At 54.1% G+C, this 22,051-nt stretch overlaps 2 protein-coding genes, 1 long non-coding RNA gene and 1 pseudogene across 5 annotated transcripts in view; 2 read left to right on the forward strand and 2 right to left on the reverse strand.

Moving 5' to 3' along the window:
• Positions 1-22,051, forward strand: part of LOC137464017 (zinc finger protein 850-like) — a 646,379-nt pseudogene that overhangs the window by 261,869 nt on the left and 362,459 nt on the right.
• LOC137464016 (zinc finger protein 850-like) overlaps positions 1-22,051 on the reverse strand; it is a 506,586-nt gene that overhangs the window by 130,476 nt on the left and 354,059 nt on the right. The gene's annotated exons all lie outside the window — the stretch shown is intronic.
• LOC137464025 (uncharacterized) overlaps positions 1-22,051 on the forward strand; it is a 58,239-nt gene that overhangs the window by 32,592 nt on the left and 3,596 nt on the right. The gene's annotated exons all lie outside the window — the stretch shown is intronic.
• On the reverse strand, positions 6,010-7,588 carry LOC137464008 (olfactory receptor 14J1-like). Its single transcript, XM_068175343.1, has 3 exons — positions 7,582-7,588; positions 6,279-6,828; positions 6,010-6,016 (listed from the first exon to the last, which is right to left on the reverse strand). Exons 1-3 carry the CDS (start codon positions 7,586-7,588, stop codon positions 6,010-6,012), a joined length of 564 nt encoding a protein of 187 aa, XP_068031444.1.

Below are 22,051 nucleotides of genomic sequence, written 5' to 3' on the forward strand. Positions count from 1 at the left end.
AGAAACACAGAAACCTGGGAAGTGGAGAGGGACCCGGCACTGTGGGCAAGTGTCAGCGGGAGTGGATGGGGCTGGAGCAAAACATTCCTTCCTGCTTCTCCCTGAAGCAGGGACACAACCCTGTCCCACAGTGGGGGACACTCTCACCCCGGGCTGGCCACCAGCACCCAGGTTCTCCAAATCCCAGCACTGCCACAGAAAGGCAGTGACAGAAGGAGACATCATCCAGCCACAGGTCGTTCATGCTGGCAGCTCCCACCACTCCGCTCCTCACAGAAAACCTTGGAAAGGTGTCAGGAGCAGGGATGAGACACGGCCATGGACACATGACACAGGTGGCCAAGGCAGAGCAATATGGAAGTGCAGAAGTTTTCTTCTTTCTCCTATCAACATGCACTGGCGTGGACATGGCCTCCTGATGGAGGGTGACATCACCGAGCGCAGGATTGTGACATGTCCCCCCTCACTGCTTAAATACAGACGTGAGCAGAGCCGGTGCCAGTCTGGCTCTGGCCTGAACTCCTACCGAGCCTGACTGCGAGGTGTGGAGGGTCAAGCCAGGTTTCTCTGGTGCTGAGTGGTGCCCGTTCTTGGCAGGTCCCAGTGCCAGTCCCAGAGCAACCAGCAGGGTTTCCCCAGCCCTGCCTGGCTGGGGCAGAGCGTACTTGCAGCACTGACAGGAAACGTCCCCTGGTCAGACGTGGGCAGGTGACAGGGCTTTAGGGAGGTGGGAGGGTGTCCTTCTCCTTCCTCCCCTCTCCTGCAGGCTGTGACACCGGCAACAGAGAGCAGCTCCTGATCCTCAGCCCTCCCCAACATGCTGCAGCAGCCAAATATGGCCACAGAGACAGATGGCAACTGTGCCATCTGCCAGGACACCTGGGATGACGTGGCTTCTACTCTGCCCTGTGGCCACCAGTTCTGCCGGAGCTGCATCCTGCCGTGGGCACAGACAAATCCATCATGCCCACTGTGCAGAGGAGCAATAGAGACTGTCAGGTTTTCTGATGATGCCGGTGACTCTCTAGAGATTGTCATCACAGCCCCTGAGCAGCTGCCAGCAGCCACGAGCTCATCAGAGCGAGCTCCCGGCAGCCAGGACGAGAACAACCCCCATGGCCCTGTGCCGGCCCATCCCTCTTCTCCTCAGGAGACACCAGCCAGAGCTGTCGGCGGTGTCCTGCCCAAGGTCTGGGCAGGACTTTTCCGTCGACGACGGGAACTTCTGGACTCTGTGCGGACTTGGCTGAACCAGAGGATGGAGGCCATCCAAAGGGAGCAGTGGTGGATGGCAAGGAGCACAGAGTGCCATCCTGTATGTTCTCTGTGTGTGTGGACCAGACCAGGAGGACATGATCCAGAGTCTGCAGGGCTTCCTGGAGGAACACACAGTGCCACTGGTCCAGGGCACCATCGACATCACTGTGAGACACTGCAGTTCAGGGGCCCACAGTCTGCTGCACTCCCACGCTGCCGCAGATGAGGATGACAGCCCAGCAGCCAGCAGCTGCTCCAGCAGCTCCAGTTCCATCTTCTCCAGCCCCCCAGCCTCTCCAGACACAACAGCCACAGTTCCCCCAGCTTCTCCAGCCCAAACAACCCCAACTCCTCCAGCCCTAAAAGCCCCAGACCCAGCTCTTGGACTCTACCCAGCAGCCCTCAAGTCCCCACAGAGGAAGAAGAGGAAGCTGCCACAACGGAGGCCACCCCCAGCAGGGGTCAAAGCCATCCCCCAGTTGTGCCGGTGTCCCCAGAGACTATTCCAAGTGAATACACTATATTTAAAAAGACAGTGAGAAAGGATTTTTTAGGTCCTGTTTTTTTTTTTTTTCTGTTAATACATTGATATGTACAATCTCCAATTGACACTGAATCCAAGTACCTCCTCTTGCAGTTGGAATAGATATGAAAATCAAGACCCTTCGTGGCTGACAATCAGTCAGACTCTGTCCCTACCCCCACCCCACCATTTCCCCCATCCAAGCCCTGGCACTCAGAGCAGCCTTGTGCAAATCTGAGCTCCCTCCAGCCCAGGCTGCACCTGCAGGTTTCAGCTCCTTGGCTCCCATTCCCACCTACTTTCCTTGGAGAAGGAGCTGCCCGAGACACAGAGGGATGTTCATTTCTTGTCATCCAGCAAAGCCAAGGGAAGGCACAGCTCCATCAAATGCAAAAGTCATTCCTCTGCTGGATATTAACTCCACTTTGCACAGCAGACAGTCTCAGAGCAATGGAAAACACCTTCTGTGCCCAGCACAGATCCCAAGGCCCCCCAAACCCTCCCTGCCCCGATTCTGCCCAGATTTGCTCTTTGCACACACGAGTCACAGGCTGAAGTCAGGAGCTCCCTCCATGCCCAGAGGGAGGAAAAGAGGGAAAGGGGATGAAGAGCTCTCCTGTGCAGAGCCAAGGTCCAAGTGCCCCTGCAGTGGGAACCACAACTCATCAGGTTTGTGTCCTTTGGGCTCAGGGATGGTGACACTCAGAGGCACAGAAAGGTTTCCTGCCAACAAACACAAGTTGAACATTTGAACAGTTTAATAACCATCACAGCTCTTCCCTCAGCTCTCTGTGATGTCCCAGCAGCATCTGACATGTCCCCCATCCCCAAGGGATTTCTGTACAGGAACAGTTTTAGACAAAGACATAAGAAATGGTAATTCTATAATAGATTTTAAAACAGTAAGATATAATTAATATTTATTTGAACTTCAGAAAGATTGGGCCACTCCCTGATGTGCAAAACAGTGAAACCAGTCTGTTGAGAGACATTTGAATGACCAGAAAGCATCTGGAGGGGGAAATCTGGGTGCAATGGGAAGTACAAAGATCCACCTGGTCTAGTGCAGAGATGTCCTTAGACATGGCCATTTCAACAGGAGAACTGGAAACACCTGAAGGAAGAGGGAGAGGAAAGAATAAACAGAATATTGGTGACTCAAGAAGACGGGAAGATCAGTATTTCTTCTCCTTCTGCCATCAGTACTTCAGAAAATTGGTGTTTCTTAAAAGTACTGAAGTGACGCAGATACTAAAAATGTGCTTGTATAATATGAAATGTACAAGTATTAACACCTGTGCCCCTTTCCAGGCAGACATCAGCTGTGTGCCCATGACCAGGCAGTGCCACTTGTGCCCTGAGGTGCCGAGCTGGGATTGGATCTCTCAGAGAGGAGCTCAGGGGGAGCAGAGCACCTTGCAAGCTGCAGGTCCCTGCCAGCCCCGCAGGGCTCCTGTGCCATCAACATCTGCTCTGCTCCAGCCTGAAACAGGGCCCAGCATGGTGCCGGGACCATCAGAGAGCTGAGGTGTGTGCTGGAATTCAATGCCCTCCCCATGGCGCAGCAGCCCTGCATTTCCCTGCTCCAGCCTTGGTCTCCAGCACAGCCATGGAGGCTCTTTGGGCTCCTGAGTGTTCCTGCTGTGTCCATGCCCCCAAGGGCACAGAGCAGCCTCCTCTCTCGGGCACTTGCCTGTTTTCCATGCCTTGCACAGGCGCTGGCCCTGCCCCACAAGGCCTGGGCTGAGTCCTGCCCTGCACGCTCAGCCAGGCTGGGATGGACACTGATGGTTTCTGTTCCAGGCTCTCTGAGCCCAGCCCAGCTCCCTGCAAGCTCTGCCAGCTGCCCTGAGCTCTGTGCAGCACCAAGGGCCTCTCCCCAGCACAGCCCAGCCGGCTCTGGCCCCACAGCTCTGCTCAGCCCAGGCTGCTCTGGCCACTGGCCCCACGGCCTCAGCCCCTGGCCAGGGCACAGCAGCAGCTGCAGCTCAGCCAGGACTCAGCCCCAGCCATGGGGGAAGGGGCTTGGCCAAGGCCAAAGGAGGCTCCCTGGGTGCCCTGCTCCCCTCGGGCTGAGGTGCTGAGAGCTCTGCAGCCCCTGCTGCCATCCCATCTGCCCAGGCCAGCACAAGAGCCCGGCCTTGGGGCCCTCCAGAGCTGCTCCTGCTCCAGGCCCAGGGCCCATCCCAGAGCTGGGGCAGCCACAAAGCTGTGCCCATTGCTGGTCATTGCTGCTCTGATGGGGATGGAGCCTCAGCCCCTTGGAGGTTGCTGATGAATTTTCCTCCTCCAGAGGCCTCTTCTTTCTTGAGCTCTTCCGTCCAGGAATTCACTGTGAAAAGCTCATAAACACTTGTTCAAAATGCCTGAACAAGAACAGCCCCAGGGATTAATTCAAGTTTTCAACTCTTCTGTGGCTAATTAGACAGATTTCTGAAGTGTATTCAAAGTGAATATTTAGTATATTGAAAACAATGCAGGGAATTTTTTTGTCCTGGTAAGTTTTGTTTTCCTGTTTACAGATTGGTATCAACAATCCCCATTTGATATTGACCCCCCGCACCTTCTAATGCAGTCTGAACAGATATGAAAACCAAGACCTTTCATGTCTGACAATCAATAACACTTTGTCCCCACCCCCTCCACACCATTTCCTTTATCCAACCCCTGGAACTCCTATGGATCAGGAATGGTGTGGCCAGCAGGACCAGGGCAGTGATTCTTCTCCTGTGCTGAGCACTGTTTGGGCAGCACCTCGAGTGCTGTGTCAAGTTCTAGGCCCCCCAATTTAGGAAGGACATGGAGGGGCTGGAGCGTGTCCAGAGAAGGGCAACAAGGCTGCTGAGGGGTCAGGAGCAGAAGTCCTGTGAGGAGCAGCTGAGGGAGCTGGTGTTGTTTAACCTGGAGAAGAGGAGGCTCAGGGGAAACCTCATCACTCTCTACAACTCCCTGACAGGAGGGTGCAGCCAGCTGGGGGTCGGGCTCTTTTCCCAGGGAACAGAGACAGGATAAGAGGACACAGCCTTCAGCTGCACCAGGGGAACTTTAGGCTGGATATTAGGAAATATTCTTCACACAAAGCGTGATTGGGCATTGGAATGGGCTGTCCAGGGAGGCGGGTGAGTCTCTGTCCCTGGAAGTGTTTCAGGAAAGACTGGATGTGGCACTCAGTGCCATGGTCTGGGTGACAAGGCGGTGTTGGGTCCCAGGTTGGACTTGATGCTCTCCAAGGTCTTTTCCAGCCTGGTTGATTCTCTGATGCTTGTGACACTGCAAGGCCCTGGGGAAGCAAGGGGCCATTGTGACACTGCAGAACCAAGGAGACCCTTGGGAGAGCCTGGGGACAATGGAATCAAGGGGCCATTGCTCCATTGCAAGGACTCTGGGAACTGAGGGAACAATTGTGACACTGTGGTGGCCCATGGAACCAAGGGTCCCTGGTGACACTGCAGGATCTTGTGTCACCAGGGCTCCATTGTGACACGGCAGCACCAAGGAATTCATTGTGGCTGTCTGAGGCCTCATGAAACCAAGAGGCCACAGTGACCCTGCAGGGCCTTGTGGAACCATGCAGAGCTCGGTGACAGAGCAGGACCTTGTGTCATGATGGGGCCACTGTGACACTGCAGGGTCCCATGGAACCAAGGGGCCATTGCTGCTCCTCAGGGACTCGTGGAATGAAGGAAACACGTTTGACACCGTGGTGGCCCTTGGGACCAAGAGGCCATTGTGACACTGTTGTACAAAGGAGAGCATTGCTGCCCTGCCAGACCTCATGGAACCAAGGATCCATGGTGACACTGCAGGGCCTTGGGACCAAGGATCCATTGTGACACTGCAGGGCCTTGAGGGACCAAGGATCCATTGTGACACTGCAGGGCCTTGAGGGACCAAGGGCAATTGTGACACTGCAGGGCCTTGGGGGACCATGGTGTCTTTGTGACACTGTGGGGCCCAAGGACCCAAGGGACTTGGTGATACCAAGGGGTCCCAGGGAACCAAAGGGACATTGTGACACTGGGAGGCCTCATGGAATCATGGAGACCATTGGGTCACTCTGGGGCCTCATGGAACCGTGGTGACACCAAGTTGCCTGGGAGTGCGGATCAGCTGGAGGGCTCTGCACAGGGACCTGGACAGGCTGGATACAGGGCCCAAATCAAACAAGGTGAGGTTTAACAAGACCAAGTGCCAGGTCCTGCACTTTGGGCACAACAACCCATACAGCGCTACAGGCTGGGGACAGAGTGGCTGGACAGCAGCCAGGCAAAAAGGGACCTGCAGGGACTGATGGACAGCAGTGGCATAAACAATGACATTTATTTGTGGACAATATTGAAAAAGTAAAACAAAGAAAAAGAACCTCCAAAATGAAACCAACAAGAAGTTTCAGAGATGACTTTTATTACAAGTGATTTGCAGAAATTGGCCAGCAGTTTTTTAATGTCCCTGAAACCATCCAGTCATCAGTGTCCACACTGCAGCCTTCAGCTCCTGGTTCCTCAGGCTGTAGATGAGGGGGTTCAGGGCTGGAGGCACCACCGAGTACAGAACTGACAGTGACAGATCCAGGGATGGGGAGGACATGGAGGGGGGCTTCAGGTTAGCAAGTATGCCAGTGCTGACAAACAGAAAGACCACAGCCAGGTGAGGGAGGCAGGTGGAAAAGGCTTTGTGCCGTCCCTGCTCAGAGGGGATCCTCAGCACGGCCCTGAAGATCTGCACATAGGAGAAAACAATGAACACAAAACAACCAAATACCAAACAGGCACTAACAGCAATGAGCCCAAGTTCCCTGAGGTGGGATTTGGAGCAGGAGAGCTTGAGGATCTGTGGGATTTCACAGAAGAACTGGCCCAGGGCATTGCCATGGCACAGGGGCAGGGAAAATGTATTGGCCGTGTGCAGCAGTGAATAGAGAAAGGCACTGGCCCAGGCAGCTGCTGCCATGTGGGCACAAGCTCTGCTGCCCAGGAGGGTCCCGTAGTGCAGGGGTTTGCAGATGGACACGTAGCGGTCGTAGCACTTGATGGTCAGGAGGGAGAACCCTGCTGAGATGAAAAAGACAAAAAAAAAAAAGCTGAGCAGCACATCCTGTGTAGGAGATGGTGCTGGTGTCCCAGAGGGAATTGTGCATGGCTTTGGGGACAGTGGTGCAGATGGAGCCCAGGTCGCTGAGGGCCAGGTTGAGCAGGAAGAAGAACATGGGCGTGTGCAGGTGGTGGCCGCAGGCTACGGCGCTGATGATGAGGCCATTGCCCAGGAGGGCAGCCAGGGAGATGCCCAGGAAGAGGCAGAAGGGCGGGAGCTGCAGCTGCCGCGTGTCTGCCAGTGCCAGCAGGAGGAAGTGGCTGATGGAGCTGCTGTTGGACATTGGCTGTGGCTGCACATGGGGACCTGTTCATGAAGAAAGGACAGGGACAAGTCAGGAGAGGCTGCTTGGAGCCAAACCTGGGCCATTCCCTGTAGACTGTCCTGCTGGGACTCACCCACCCTTGTTCCTGATCTGGGAAAACCTTCTCCCAGGTCCCTGCCTGAGCTCCAGTTGTGCTGGCTGAGTGTGCCAGGGGTAGCCAGGGCTGTGCGTGGGAGCTCTCGCGGAGCCATCCCTGCTCCACGTCCCTGGGTTTGTGGCCATGTGGCAGAGGGACAAGGCTGGATATTCAGGATTTTTCAGGCCAATCACTCCTACTGCAGAAAGGGTTGGTAGCATCTGCAGTCACACTTCTAAAGGAATTTCACTCTATTTCTTAAGGAAATAGATAGCACGAGTTGATGTTTGGAATTGTTTTCCTACCCACACATCATTCCTGGCTCTCTGAGGTCAGAAATCCCCAGCATTCCTGCTGCACTCAGAGTTTGCCACTGAGAGATGTGAGCGGCAAAGGATTCCCTGTGGCTGAGGGCAGGTGAGGGGCTGGATGGGCTTGTTCCCAACTGCCCTGGCTTTGCACCTTTGGCTGCAATCAGAGCACAATCACACTCCCAGGTCACCCTGGGATAAACCAGACACTGCCCAGAGCAGAGGGATCCCTGAATGTCTCACCCTCTCCAAAGGTCTCTCGGCAAGCTCTCAGCACCCCCTTGTGCCAAGGACACTCACGGCTCCTTGGCCAACCCAGCAGCATTTCCTCAGCTGTGGCATCTCTGCACTTCCCCGTGGGACATTCAGGGAACTCCCAGAGGCTCTGGCACAGCTCTGCACGCAGGAGGGCAGCTCAGAGCTGGGAAGGGCACAGCAAGGAGATCCCCGGCTGTGCCCATGATGGGATCTCAGGGAGGGGCTCAGCTCATTGCCCTTTCCCATGGACTGCTTTGCCCACAGCCCCACAGGTCCCAGGGAAGCTTGGACACCCCATTCCCATGGACAGCCTTGCCTGGCAGGAATGCCAAGGGCAGTGCCTGACTCAGCTGCTGCAAAGGCCAGAGCCTCCCTGAGAGCACCAGAAAACAGTGACAATATCAGGGGAGTGCAGAAACAGGAGAAGATGTTGTGGTGCTGTGCCTGAGAGGGCAGGGCAGAGACAGCCGGGCACTCAGGACAGTGTTCCCGTCCCCAGCTGTGCCCGGCACCTCCCACACACCAACAGTGCCCTCCTGCCCCAGCACTGCTCTGTTCAGCCCCCTCTGCTTCCCTGAGCATCTCCCTGGGCCTGGACATTCCCTCCTGAGAGGTGCCTTGTCCCTGCCAGCGCTCACAGAGCCCATCCCACCCTGGGTGCCCTCGGCCCGGCCCTACAGAAACCTGCCTGTGTGCAGGGCCCTGGCTGGGGCAGGGTCTGTGTGCAGCTGGGCGAGGGCAGCTCAGGAGAGCCCTGCTGGGCCCTGCAAAGGTGATGCTGCTGCTGTCCAGGGCTGAGGAGTGGCTGAAGGCCCTTTGGGAGGCTGCCAGCAGAGAGACTGACCACCCAAAGTCACAGTTCAGGAGTCTCTGTAAATGTTCAAACATTCCTTTGATGATCCTGTGTGTCCCTTTCAACTCAGAATGTTCTGTGATTCTGGGATCACAATTCCTGTTCTGCTTCTCTCATCCCCCTGTTGTCTATAATCAAAAGAGGAAAAAAAAAAAAAACAAAAACCTTGCAACAAAGTTAGAACAGTAAAGTAAAAACAGTGTTAGACCAGTAAAGTAAAAAACAGACCTTTATTGGAAGCTTCCAGGTGTCCCAGTGGGGATGGGTCATACCTGGCCCCTGATTTCAACAATTTATTATGGTTGATTATTTAGGATATTTAACAGGAACATCCAGTAGGACATTCAGTTGCCCCAGTAACAACCCCTTGCTCAACCCATTGGAGTAGGTCCAAGGGTTTTTTTTTGCACGTTTTTGTTATGACTGCTTAAATTCTGCTCAAAAACAAAAATATTCTTCTTGTGGGTCCTCTTCCTGATCATAAGACTATATAGTATTTCAGGAATGTATTTAGACAGGTAATTTTTCTAAAATCTAAGAGAAAGGTTAGGAAATGTACTAGAGTTAATTAAGGATTATAGTTATAAAAGTACATAACAGTAGTTTAATAGAGTTAATTAAGAGTTATATAGAGTTAAGTAAGGATTATATTTTTATAACTATATAATAGTAATTTACAGAGCTACAAATATATGAAAAATGAATAAAAAGCAGAAATCTTTTTGTCACCACCGCAACTTTCTCATCCTTCTGCAAGCAGGAAATGGAAAACACTCTCAGGAAAGCTGCTGAGCTTTACAGCAATCCCAGGTTTACCTTCTCTGGGGTGTGTCCTCCGGAGCTGTGCCCAGGCTGGTCTGGAGCTGGGAGCAGCCCTGCCCCAGCCAGCAGCTCTCAGCAGCAGCACCTGCCCTGCTCAGGGTGGCTCCTTCCCCCCACAGCTTCTCTCCAGTGCTGGGAGCAGCTCCCCGGGCCGGCTCAGAGCTGTCCCTGGCAGGCAGCAGAGTCCCTGGCCAAGCACAGCGCCCTGGGCTGCAGGACCCTGCTCTGCAGGACAGCCCTGGGCACCCCTGGCTGCTCTGCACAAGAGATGATCAGAGAATGAACTCTCAGGGTCTGTGGGCATTGGGATGTTCCAGCTGTAGGAGATCACTCCAGGAGCTGCAGCTGCATTGTCCTGCAGCCAGAGGTTCCTGTGCCAAGGGCTGCCAGGGATTCTGCCCCAGGCACTTCTCAGCACCTTCCCAGCCCTGACTGATGGAAGCTCTCTGTGCCTCTGTGCTGTGCTCGGGCTGGCTGCAGGCAGTGCCCCAGCCCTGCTGGGCTGGGAGAAGAGCTGCTCATCCAGAGAAATGTGCTTTTGAAGCTCTCCTTGGTTGCCAGGATCATCCTATGTGCCAGGAGCCCGGCCCAGCTCAGCAGCACAGACACAGCACAAGGACTTTAATGACCCTCTGGGGCTTTGTGCTCAGGCCCTGAACATCAGGCCCTGAGAGGGAGCTGCAGAAACCTCTCCAGAGCTCCAAGTCAGAATCCAGCTCCAAAGTTTCTTTGACTTTTAATGGGTCCCACTGAGGGACACGACTGAGAAAGTGTCCCCAGGCCCCAGGCAGAGCAGAGAACTGGAGGCACTGATGACAGGTGGGGACAAAGAGAAGCCAAGTCCTGGTGCCCTGGGGCACAGCAGGGTCTGTGCCACCAAGGGCTGTCAGGAGACACCTTGTCCTGAGGCACTGGGGCCTCCTGGCACAGCCCCAGCCAGGCTGGGCACTGTCAGCCCCTTGTCCTGCCCTCACATCCCCCCCTAGCCCACATCCCAGTGGCCTCAAGGATCTGCTGGAAGGAGTCCCTGGGGAGCCTTGCTCAGGAATGGCCCTGGGGGCTCCTTCATGCTCCCAGGGACTGCAGGTTTTTCAAAGCACTTTGGCTTTTGCTTTTGCCTTGGAGTCTCTGAGATCTTTGTGCAGTCATGGCCTCCAATTATCTGCTGTAATTAGTCCCTGGAGAGGCTTTGTCAGGAACAACACTCAGTGGGGCTCATTAATGCTTCAAGGTACTTCAGTTCTTTTAAGGTACTTGGTGTTTCCCTTTTGATCCAGACTCTGAGAGAGGTTTGTGCAATCATGGCCCCAGTTATCTGCTTTAACGAGTCCCTTGAGAGCTTTGTGCTGACACTCAGTGGGGCTTATGAATGCTTTGAGATACTCAAGTTTTGTAAATTACTTTGGATTTTCCTTTCCATACTGAGAGGTTTTTGTGCTCTTTTGAGTCTCTGAGAGGTTTTTGTGCCATCCTGGCCTCCAGTTCTCTCCTCCAAGGAGTCCATGAGGAGCCTGCTTTGGGGATGGACCTCAGTGGGTCCCATTTATGCTTTGAGACACTTTGGGCTTTTCTTCTGACTTTGACTCCTGGAAAGGTTTGTGCCATCTCCTCTCGTGCCCTGAAGTTCCAGGGCTCAGCTCCAAATGCACCACGGGGCTCATGAGGATCAAGCAAGTCCTGACAAACCATGGCTGTGCCTTGATTTCCCTCTTGTCTGTGGCAGTTCATCAGGAAGATTTTGCATTGGCTTTGCTTCACCAATTTGAGATTTCTCGGCCAATGTGTTAATTAGTGTGGTGGGTTCAGTGTTGGCTAATTACCAGGGCATTCACTAGAATATACTTACTAATTTCTTGCTCTGAGATAAGATTAGGAGAAATGCAAGATGGGCTCAAAATTTTAAAAGGGTATAAAGAAAAGTTTATTAATTGTAACTGAAATAAAGAGTAATAAGAATCAGAACAAAACTTTCAGAACACTTCCTCTCTCCATACAACCTGACAATGTAAAGAGACAAAACCTAAAATTTTCAGTCAGCTTTCCACCTCTAGAATAGTCTTTCTTCAGTTCACTTAGGGAGAGAAGTTCCTCTTGTAAATGTTATGGAGACTTCTCCACAAAACAAACAGTTGTCTCATGGCTTTTCATTTCCATGAATAGCAGCTGCCTGCAATCGTGAAGTCCCTCCCTTTCTTTCACAGCCTTTCCCACAGCTGTGTTTATGGGCCATGCCAACTTATGGGGTATTAGTTTACAGATGAGCTGTTTAAGAGCAAAGGTTCTCTTCATTTATTTCTGAAATCACCTTCATCTCTGGAAACAGAGGTCTTCTTCTCTCTCTGGGGGCATAGGTTCTCATCCCTCTGCTGTCTTTCATTGTTCAAACTTGTCATGGGATCACAGCTACTTCAACATTTCCTTACATTAGCATGGAGGCCTTTGCTGAACAAGTCATCTCCCAGTTCTTTTCAATGCTTTATAGGGAAAAAGAGAGTCTGATGTATCAATTACATCCTTCTCCATAGCTTTACCAGAGGATTTCAGCCCCAAGTTCAAGGCAGCTCCTCATCCCTCCCACCTGGGCCTCAACTTCCTCTTCACTGACCTTGGTGTCTTCATGTTGCTCCTGTGTGTGCCTGCACTTTGTCCTTTTCTCTCACTCGAGGGAGGATGGAAGCACTGGAAGAGTCAATATCTCAGCCGGGGCCTGCAGATGGTTCCGTGACCCCGGCCGGGCTCGGTACTTGCGGCCGGAGCTGTTTTACCATGGAGGTTTCTGCAGCGGCTGCGCTGGGGCTGTGTCAGGCTGGGCCGCGCTGGGGCAGGGCCAGGATCTCAGCAGCCAGGCCAGAGCACAGCAGCAGCACGGCCGGGGCCCATGGCTTCTCCTCCCCTGCCCGCTGGTTGCGGGCGAACCCCAAGGGCGGCAGAACCTTGGCCGAGCCGGCCCGGCCCGGGGCTGCTCCTGGGGCCCGGCGGATCCTGGCTGGGCCCGGGCTGGCGGCGGGGCAGGGCTCGGTAGCGGCCAGATGTCAGCAACCGCAGCCACGGCCCGGCCCGGCCTCGGCCCCGCGGCCTCCCCTGCCCTGCCCGGCAGCCGATGGGGCCTGGCGGCTCCCTGGGAAGGGGCCCGGCCCCACGGCAGGAGCCGCCCGGCCTGGCCTGGCTGAGACGGGGCTGGGCCGGCCTGGTCACCTCTTTGCTGGCCAGAAGGGAAAGAGACCCAGCCAGGCTTCTCCATCTTTAACTTGTGTCTTCACAGAGGCGTGTGCAGTTTCCTTAGTGGTTTAACAGATTGTCAGCTCTCAAAGCTAATTACTGATTGTTTTTTTGTCAGACACCGAGGAAACTGCTAGCAGCTTCTCTCAGGACATCACTTCCATGATGCAAAAGCACCACAACAGCACAGAGCACAGAGCTCCTTTGTCTGTATGTAGTGGTCATGTGCCTGAGGCCCCAAAACCCCGCCTTGAGAGACCTCCGGGCCCTCTCCAAGTTGTTTTCAAATGAAAACATTCAGCTCACAGCCTAAGAAAATCACCAGAGGACAGGGCCAGCCTGACATATCTGTCCTGGCTACTATTGTCTGGGAGCGATCCTTGGATATATGGAATTTGGGAGGCCAAATTCTAGTTTTTGCCATGGTCCTTGGCAAGAAGGCTGTATTTTTTTCCACAGGAAGGAAGGAACAGAGCCCTCTGTTTCAGGGGCAGATGAGAGGTGACCACCAGAGGCAAAATCCAGCCAGAGCTGGCATGTTTTGCTCTGAGAGATAACTTTGCATGGAGGAATTTTTTAGGGAGCTTGCCAGTTTTAGCAATGGGCATCTGAAAAGAGGGACAGTTCTTTCCCATAGCAAGGAAAGCACAGAGCCCCAGTGCTCCAGGAGCTGATGAGAGGCAGCCCTTGGCATTCCAACATCAGCCTGACCTTCAGGTGGCCCCGGGCAGGCCAAGCCAGCCAGACCTGTTCCATGTTCCCTCGGTTCCATGAGGCCCCACAGTGTCCCAAAGTTCCCTTGCTTCCATGAGGCCCTGAGGTGTCACAATGCCCCCTTGGTGACACGAGGCCCTGAAGGGTCAGAATGGCCTCCATGGTTCCATCAGGCCCCACAGAGTCATAATGGTCTCTGGGTCCATGAAGCCCCGCTGTGTCACCATGGCCCCTTGGTTCCATGGGCTCCAGTGGTGCCACAATGATCCCCTTGCTTCCATGAGGTCCCCACCGTGTCACAGTGATCTCCATGGGAAGGAAAGAACCGAGCCCCAGTGTGGCAGGGGCAGCCACCAGAGGCCAAGGCCAGCCAGACTTGATGGTACTGGCAGATTTTGGCTGGGAACAACCTTTGGATATAGGGAATTTTAGAAGTGGAATCCCAATTTCAGACATGGACACCCGGAGGAGAAGCATAATTCTTTTCCATACGAAGAAAAGCACAGAACACTGGTGATTCAGGGGCAGATGAAAGATGGCCACCAGAGGCCTAGGCCAGCCAGACCTCTTTGTCCTGGTAGCTTTTGTCTGAAAGCAATCCTTGGATATAGGGAATTTGGGAGCTGGAACCCCAGTTTTGGCCATTTCTGCATAGATAAGAAGGACGGTTCTATTCCATAAGAAGGAAAGCACAGAGCCCAAGTGTTTCAAAGGCAGAAGAGGAGAGAGGTGGCTCCTGGGAGGCCAAGCCAGCCAGACTTGGTGGTACTGGCAGCTTTTGTCATGGAGGGATCCTTGGATATTTGGAATTTGTGAGGAGGAATCTCAATTTGGACCATGGACACCTTGAGAAGAAGGATGGTTCTTTTCCATAGGAAGGAAAGCATCAAACCCCAGTATTTCGAGGCAGGTGAGAGGCAGCTCCCAAGATGCCAAGGACACCCAGACCTGTCTGTCCTAAGAGCTTTCACTTGGGAGCAATCCTTGGATGTATGGAGTTTTGGAGGTGGAATCCTAATTTTGGCCATGGGCGCCTGGTCAGGATGGATGTTTTTTTCCTATAGGAAAGAAAAGCACAAAATGCAAGTGTTCTGGAAGAAGATGAAAGGTGGCCACCCTTAGGCCAAGCCAGCCAGACTTGTCTGTCCTGGCACCTTTCCTCTAGGGGCTATCCTTGCACACAGGGCATTTTGGAAGTGGAATCTCAGTTTTGGCCGTGGGTGCCTGGACAGGAAGATGAGTTCTTTTTATGAGGAAGGAAAGCCCAGAGCCCCAGTGTTTCAGAGGCACATGAGTGCCAGCCCTCAGGAAGCCAAGGCCAGCCAGACTTGTCTCCCCTGGCAGCTTTTGTCTGGGAGCTATCCTTGGATATAGGGAATTCTGGAGGCAGATGCCCAATTTTGGCCATGGGTGCCTGGTCGAGATGGATGTTTTTTTCCCATAAGAAAGAAAAGTACATGGTCCCAGTGTTTCAAAGGCAGATGAGAGGTGGCCCCTGGGTGGCCAGGGCAGCCAGACCTGTTTCTCCTTGCAGATTTTATCTGGGAACAATCTTTGCATATAAGGAAATTTGGAGGAGGAATCCCAGTTTTGGCCCTGGGTCACTGGAGGAGAAGGCCAGTTCTCTCCCATAGGAAGGAAAGCCCAGAGCCCCAGTGCTTCAGGGCAGGTGAGAAGCAGCCATCGACATGCCAAGGTCTGCTGGACCTCTCAGGTGGTCCCCTGGAGGCCCAGCCAGCCAGACCTGTTCCATGTTCCCTTGATTCCGTGGGACTCCACAGTGTCACAATGGTCTCCTTGGTTCCATGAGGCCCTGAGTGTCACAGTGTTCCCCTTGCTTCTGCAGTGTCACAATGGCCCTGTGCTTCCATGGGGCCTTGCAATGTCACAATGGCTTCGTGGTTCCACAAAGCCCTGATGTGTCACGATGGCTCCTCAGCTCCGTGCGCCCTCGCTGTGTCACAACGGCTCCTCTGTGACACTGCGGGCTCCACAAGGTCACCATGGACCCTTGGTTCCTTGGGGCCCCCGTGTTCACAATGGTCTCCTTGATTCCATGAGGCAGCACAGTGTCACAGCTGACCCATGGCTCCATGAGGTTCTGTAGTGTCACCGTGGTCACTGTCAGAGGCTGGATGAGATCAATGTCCCCAGACACCTTGGGAGGCTCGGAATGCCCGTGTGGGGCCAGGAGCAGGTCAGGCCTTGGTTTGTGGTGGGACAGAGCCCCGCCCCCAGCCCTGGCCTGGCACAGCTGTCAATCACATGGAAAGGGGCGGTGTTAACCCATCTCTGATTGGCTGAACTGTCAGTCAATCACACAGCAGGCAGTGCTACCCCAGCTCTGATTGGCCCAGCTGTCAGTCAATCACACACCAGCAGCTGGTGCCTAACCTGACTCTGATTGGACAAGCAACTGGCAGTCCCACCCCAGGGGCGGGCCCATGAAGGCCCAGGGGTTTAAAAGCCGGAGCACGAGGCCAGCCCATGGTCTGGATCCTGCCTTCTCCTGGGGTTCCTCTGTTAATGGTGCTGGAACCTGAGCAGGTGGTGCCTGTGTGTGTGTCTTTCTATAGATCTTCTGTCTTTCTGTTGTTCTCCATTTCTTCTCCTTCTAGTTCTACTTACCTGGAACATTTTTGGGTAACTTAACATCTTGAGGCTTAAAGGTTTTTAGGTTAAATGGGCGAAGTTAATTAAGTTAATGCTATTATAAGAGTTTTATGTTGAAGTGGGTGTTGTATGAAACCCCTTGTCAATATTCCTAGATTGTCTATATTTTGCCAGTAAAATTTTGTGTCATTTTGAACTCTGAGCTCCGTTGGTTAGATCCTGGAGCATGGTGCTGCTATCACCGAGGTTGTGGGTTCAATCTCTGTGTGGGCCATTCACTTAAGAGATGGACTTGATGATCCTTGTGGGTCCCTTCCTACCAAGAATATTCCTTGCATCTGTCCATGGTGAGAATATCTGGTTGGTGTTTCTCCTGTGCACCAAACTCAAGTAAAGGAACCTTTGGTGACCCCCAGCATTTCAGTGTTCTGGGGTGTTACAGCCCTGCAGGCTCACAATGGCCTCTTGTTTCCATGAGGCCCCACAGTGTCACACTGGCCCCTTGGCTCCATGAGGATCTGGAGTGTCACACAGGTTTGTGACATTTGTCCTTGCTGCCCCTCACATCCCCCTGCCCCACAAACAGCCCCGAGCCAGCCGTGAGGGACAGGCCCTGCTGTGCCAGGCTGGGCTCAGGGCTTGGCCTTTCTGCTTCCTGCAGCCAAGCCAGGCCGTGCTCAGCATCGCAGTTCCCTGCTCTGAGCCTTGGGCTCCCTGCAATCCTGGCCTCAAGGATCTGCTCTCTGCACTCCCTGGGGAGCCTCTGGCACTCCCTGCCCTCGCTGGGGCCCAGGGATGCTCCCAGGGACTTGGAGTTTTACTTCTGCCTCCTTGAGCAGCTTCTTCATCCTTCTCCCAGTGCCTGAGGGTCCTGGACCCAGCCCCAAATCCCACCAGTGCAGAAAAGCACCCATCTCCGAGCCGGCCACGTCCATTCGTTTGCAAATTAGGTCCTTTTCTCCCTGCTGCCAGCAGCGGGTTTGAAATACTGTGAAGCAACCTGCCCGTCCTTGTTGGGGTGCTTAAAAAAACTTACAGAATATTTCTTACCAATATAACATTTTTCATACATCTATTTCTCACAAGCACGAATTACCTAAAATACACATAACAATTCCATGATTCCATCTGCTGCATTCAGCCAGGTCCAAGTTAGCAGCATTCATTTGCTCAGAAAGTCTCCTCAGGCCCAGCTCTTGTGGCCTGAGGCTTCAGCTCCTTCAGCTCCTGGTGCTCAGCTGCTTGTGCTGAACCGGACGACTCGGGGAGAAGAACGCAGTCCATCCAATTCCTTCTGGGACACGGAGAGGGGAGGCTGTGGAAACAGGAGCAGTGTTTGGTGTGGCCTCCTCTCTGCCCTTCAGCGCCTTTCAGCGCTTTGAACCAGCCAGGAGCTTTCTCCAAGAGTGCAATGGAGCAGCTGTTCCTGCTGCCGGGTCTGGCTCTCTCCAGTCTCTGACCTTGCCTGCTTTTGTCCCTCTTGCTGTGCCCTCTGCTCCCCCAGGGCTCGGTGGCTGCTGCCCAGGACTGTGGGATTGGCACAGATCCAGGGGTCGAGACCCTCCTTTCTCTGCCCTTGGAGCTGCCTGGGCACAGCTGCCTTTTCCATCTGGAAGCTCCCCATGGACAGGGAGTCCCCAGCTCCGTTCCTTGCACAAGCTCCAGGAGCCCAGGGCTGCCATCTCAAGTCCCTGCTGGCCCTGGGGGCTCCCAGGTGGGCACAAGTGGGGCAGCAGAGCCAGCAGGGAGCCTGCGAGTCTCTTCCAGCCCTGTCTGCTCTGAGTTTGGGCCTTGGAGCCTCAGGTGGCCAAAGGCAGCTGCTGCTGGTCCCTCTGTGTGCCCGTGTCCAGCAGTGCTGCTCCATCCGTCTGTGCCCAGCAACGGGGAAAAGCCTCAGCCCTGCAGGGCCAGGAGCTGCCGGGCTCTGCCTGAGCAGCTCAGCCAGAGGGAAGGGAGCTGCTCCCCACGGGAACCAGGAGCCAAGGGCTGGAGCACCTCGTTCTGGGGCAGAGCCCAAATTCTGTGAGGGAGTAACAGAGTTATTCACGTGCACTGGTGTGTCAGCTCTGCAGGTGCTGTGCCTGCAAACACATGGCTCGAGATGTGCAAAAGAATTCTGCAACTCTTGGCTGGATCAGGATGTCAGCAGTGCTGAACTCCAGCTTAGTCCAAAGCAAACACCTGACACCTCTGCTCATATCTGCTAGATTTTTTACATCGGGATATCCAGAGAAAAGTAAACAGAGGAGTAAATATTTTCATTATTTATCAGAAATATATCTCATTTTTCTGAACATTTCTTTTTCAGAATGTGTTATCTTCTTAAAAAGAAAAAGAAAAAAGAAAAAAAACCCGATAAAAATATTAAAGAGAAAAAAAAGGAACAAATGTGTAGTGAAATCTTCTTGAACTTTGGATTAAGAGGTAACTGATCTTTTTAAAGGGAGAACTCATTTACTTTGTGCATGTTCTCATGCCTGGATCCATCTTACAGACTGACATCAGCATCCATTTTAAAGACTTTGGGTTTTGTTTCCAATATTAAGATTTTTTTTTTTTTAATTGGAGTTGAAGCAATAGGAGGATGAGAGATGGATTGTGCACGACTGTGTCTTGAGTACAAAAATATTGCAGTTTGAAACTTGGACCTAAAGTATTGAAAATGAAACTTACAAATCCCAGTGTATTGTGTGACAGCAGCTTTTCCTATAGGATGTGCAGCATCACAAAGACTTCATCAGTGGGGTTGGGAGTGCTTGGAGCTTTGTCCTGTGCCACTCTGGGATGTCATGAACCAGGACTTCACCTGCCACCAGCCCAGGTCACCCTCTGCCACGCAGCTCCTTGGGCCTTGTGTCCCCAAAGCAGACGCAAAGTGTTTCTGCTGATCCCCCTTTGCACAAACCCACAGAGAGCTGGGATTTTTCCAAGGCTCGTGTCTCCATTGGGCCATATTCCCAAAGAACCAGCAGCACATCCTGATGAATACGGCGAGTTACGTGGATGGTTGTCAGCTCCACTTCCTGCCTAGAAATCCTGAAACTGCTTCTAAATGCTGCTCCTTCAGCTCCTGGACACCTTCTCACACAAAGCTGGGAAAAAAATCCCCTGGCCACTGGCTAAAAGGTGAGTTATGCCCAAGTTAGAGCCCTGGGGGAAATCTCTGTCCCTCCCTGACGTTTTAATGTATCTGTACATGGGGGTGTGCATGGATGCGTTTTGTATACAAAGGAAGGAGCGTGCAAGCAACGGGACTGACACTTTCAGTGTCCATGCTATTCCATACCCATGGGCACAGAGACATTATGGAAACCCTGGCACAGACAAGGCCTTCTGTCCATGGGTACAGAGACATCCTAGAGCCCCTGGCACACACAGAGCCTTCTGTCCATGGATACAGAGACATCCAATTGCCCCTGGCACACACAGAGCCTTCTGTCCATGGGTACAGAGACATCCAAGAGCCCCTGGCACACACAGGCCTGGCACACACAGGCCTGGCAGCGCAGGTTGATTTCCCCACAGGCTGCAGGAGATGAGAACACAACATTTGCCAACACTGACTGCAAGCCACAGCTCTGGGTGCTCCCCGTGAACCTCAGCTCTGGAACCACTGTCTGCTCCAGGCTTCAGGGGCTGCAGTGGGAGCCTGGCTGGGCTCTGCCCTGGGGCCATCCTGCAGGGACAGCTGCAAACAGGGAGCATCCCCTTGCCACAAACAGCTAAGCCAGGGCTGCAGGGCAGCTGCTCCAGCCCGGACTGCACTGCTGAGTGCTGTGCTCTGGGGCTGGGGCTCCCCGCACAGGGGACTGGACTGGTGTGCCAGAGGAGACAGAGAAGCTGCAGCTTCAGCCCTAACTGAGGTGGGTACATGGGCTGGGAAGAGTGGGGAGGCTCAAGGGGATTCACAGAGCTCATCCTGCTGCAAGGATGAGGAAAAGGGAGTGGGAACTCAGCAGTGAGGAGAGCTGAGGGCTGGAGAGCAGCTCTGAATGACACTAAAATCCCACTGGACCTCTGAGACATTGCTGCTCCTCAGCCAGTGACAGGATGAGTCCCTAAGCCTGGGGCTCAGCCTTCCTCGTGGTGAGGGGCACCAAGGAAGGCAACAGTGTGATGGAGACTTCCATGGGCTGGGAACTCACTGGGGGAAAAGAGGGAGCAGTTGGAAGGTACAAGGCAGGTGGGGGAGAGAACAGTTCAGAGAAGGGCTGAGATACAGCTTGAGCAAGCTGCAAAATGTCATTTGGGGTCATCCCAGATTGATTTCATTTCAGAAGCTATTGAAAAAGTTTATTTTGGGGTGGTGTCATGTTTTCCCTGGGAGGCATACACTCTGCAACCTTGAGCTGTGTTGCTGAAATGCTCCAGCAGGTCTGTGCTGCAGGTCACCCCATTTCTTCTTTGGCTGATTGCGGCCCGCTGCTGAGCTCCAGCAGAGCCCTGGCAGAGCCCAGAGCAGCCTCAGCACCCGCAGAGCCCGGCTGCAAGGAGAGAAACCAGAAAGCGCCCGTCAGCTGAAGGCTCCTGTCCCCTTGTCCCAGCCGCCCGCGGTGCCCAGGCCATGCTGGCCGTGCCCAGAGCTGTGCCCAGAGCTGCCCATCCCTGCTGCCTTTGGGAGCAGAGCAGGAGGGCAGGACATGTGCCCAGCCTGCAGCCATCACGGCACATCCAGCCCTCAGCAGCTGCCCAGAGCAGGATGCTCCTGTGCTCGCTGCCATCTCCCCAAAGCTCTGATCCCACCATGCCAAGCAGACGGGACCCACCTGACGCCATCCCCCGCTGGAAGAAAAGCTGGTCCCAAACCATGTCCTCAGCCTTCTCCAAGGGCAGGGCCCATCCACGCCACAGCTGCTCCCAAGCACTTCCTGATCCAGACTGGACCCCAGCTAGAACGCTTCTTCTAGAAAAACACACAACAAAATTTTAAAAATGGATTACAGACAAAAAGGGGAACAAGAAAAAAGGTCAAAAATCATATTATTCTCAGGGACTTGAGGAAGGCCCAACCCCTGCATGCTAGGGAAAAACCCACCCACAGGTGAGGGAAGCCCTGGCTTTCTCCCTTCCCCCCTGCACTGCCCCCCAAAATAACGGTGATCCCAAAGCAAACAGGGGCAGTGGAGCAGCCCAAGCCCTTCCTTGCCTGCAAAGCAAAGCAGCCCCTGCACAGGTTCTGGAATCCCACCTCTGCTCCCACCATGGGGGTTTGTTTGTGTCGGGCTGGCTGCCCCAGCCCCAGCCCCAGCCCCAGCCCGGGGCACGGTGGGTGCTGGGGGCTGTTGGCAGGGCCAGGAGCCCACTCCCATTTCATCACCACCCCAGCCCATCCCTCCAGCCCTGCCAAAAGCAGCCTGGCAGCCGACTGAAGGAACAGCTGCATCCGCCCCAGCAAAGGGGGAACCTTTGGTTCCTGGCCAGGCTGTGCAATGCCCAAATCTGGGAGCATCCCCCTGCGTGTGGACTCACCTGCTAATTTCCTGTGGAGCCTGGCTTTGGAGAAGGTGCCAGAATCGAAGTCCATCATCCTCAGCTGCCGGTGACCAGGTGGAGGAAGAGGTTGTCATCCTTGATGTCATCCTCGCTGTCCCCAGCAGCAGCAGCCCCACCTGGTACAGCTTCTCCAGGGGCTCCTTCTCCTTCCCGGAGGTGAGCCCAGGCTGTCAGGGTTCTGCCCAGGGCCCAGAGCTGTCAGGGAACCAGGACAAGCAAAACCAGCTCGGATGGCGGCCACCAGTGCTGGGCAGAGCAGCTCAGCTCCAGCACAAGGGCTGCGTGTTCCCATCTGATGACCCCTGGGCAGTGACACAGGCAGGACAAAATGTCTGGGTTCCTTTGCTTCTGATTGCCAAGGCATGTGTGGAGCTGCAACTTACCAGGGCCTTGCATCAAAGTGTGCCTGTGGCTCTCTCCCTTCTTCTAGGGCAGATGAATATCCTGCAGCCAGGGATCACATAACAGCTTTTCTAACGAGGGCCTGTCCGAGTGC

The sequence above is a fragment of the Anomalospiza imberbis genome, chromosome 34, assembly GCF_031753505.1.
Source record: "Anomalospiza imberbis isolate Cuckoo-Finch-1a 21T00152 chromosome 34, ASM3175350v1, whole genome shotgun sequence".
NCBI lineage: Eukaryota > Metazoa > Chordata > Aves > Passeriformes > Viduidae > Anomalospiza > Anomalospiza imberbis.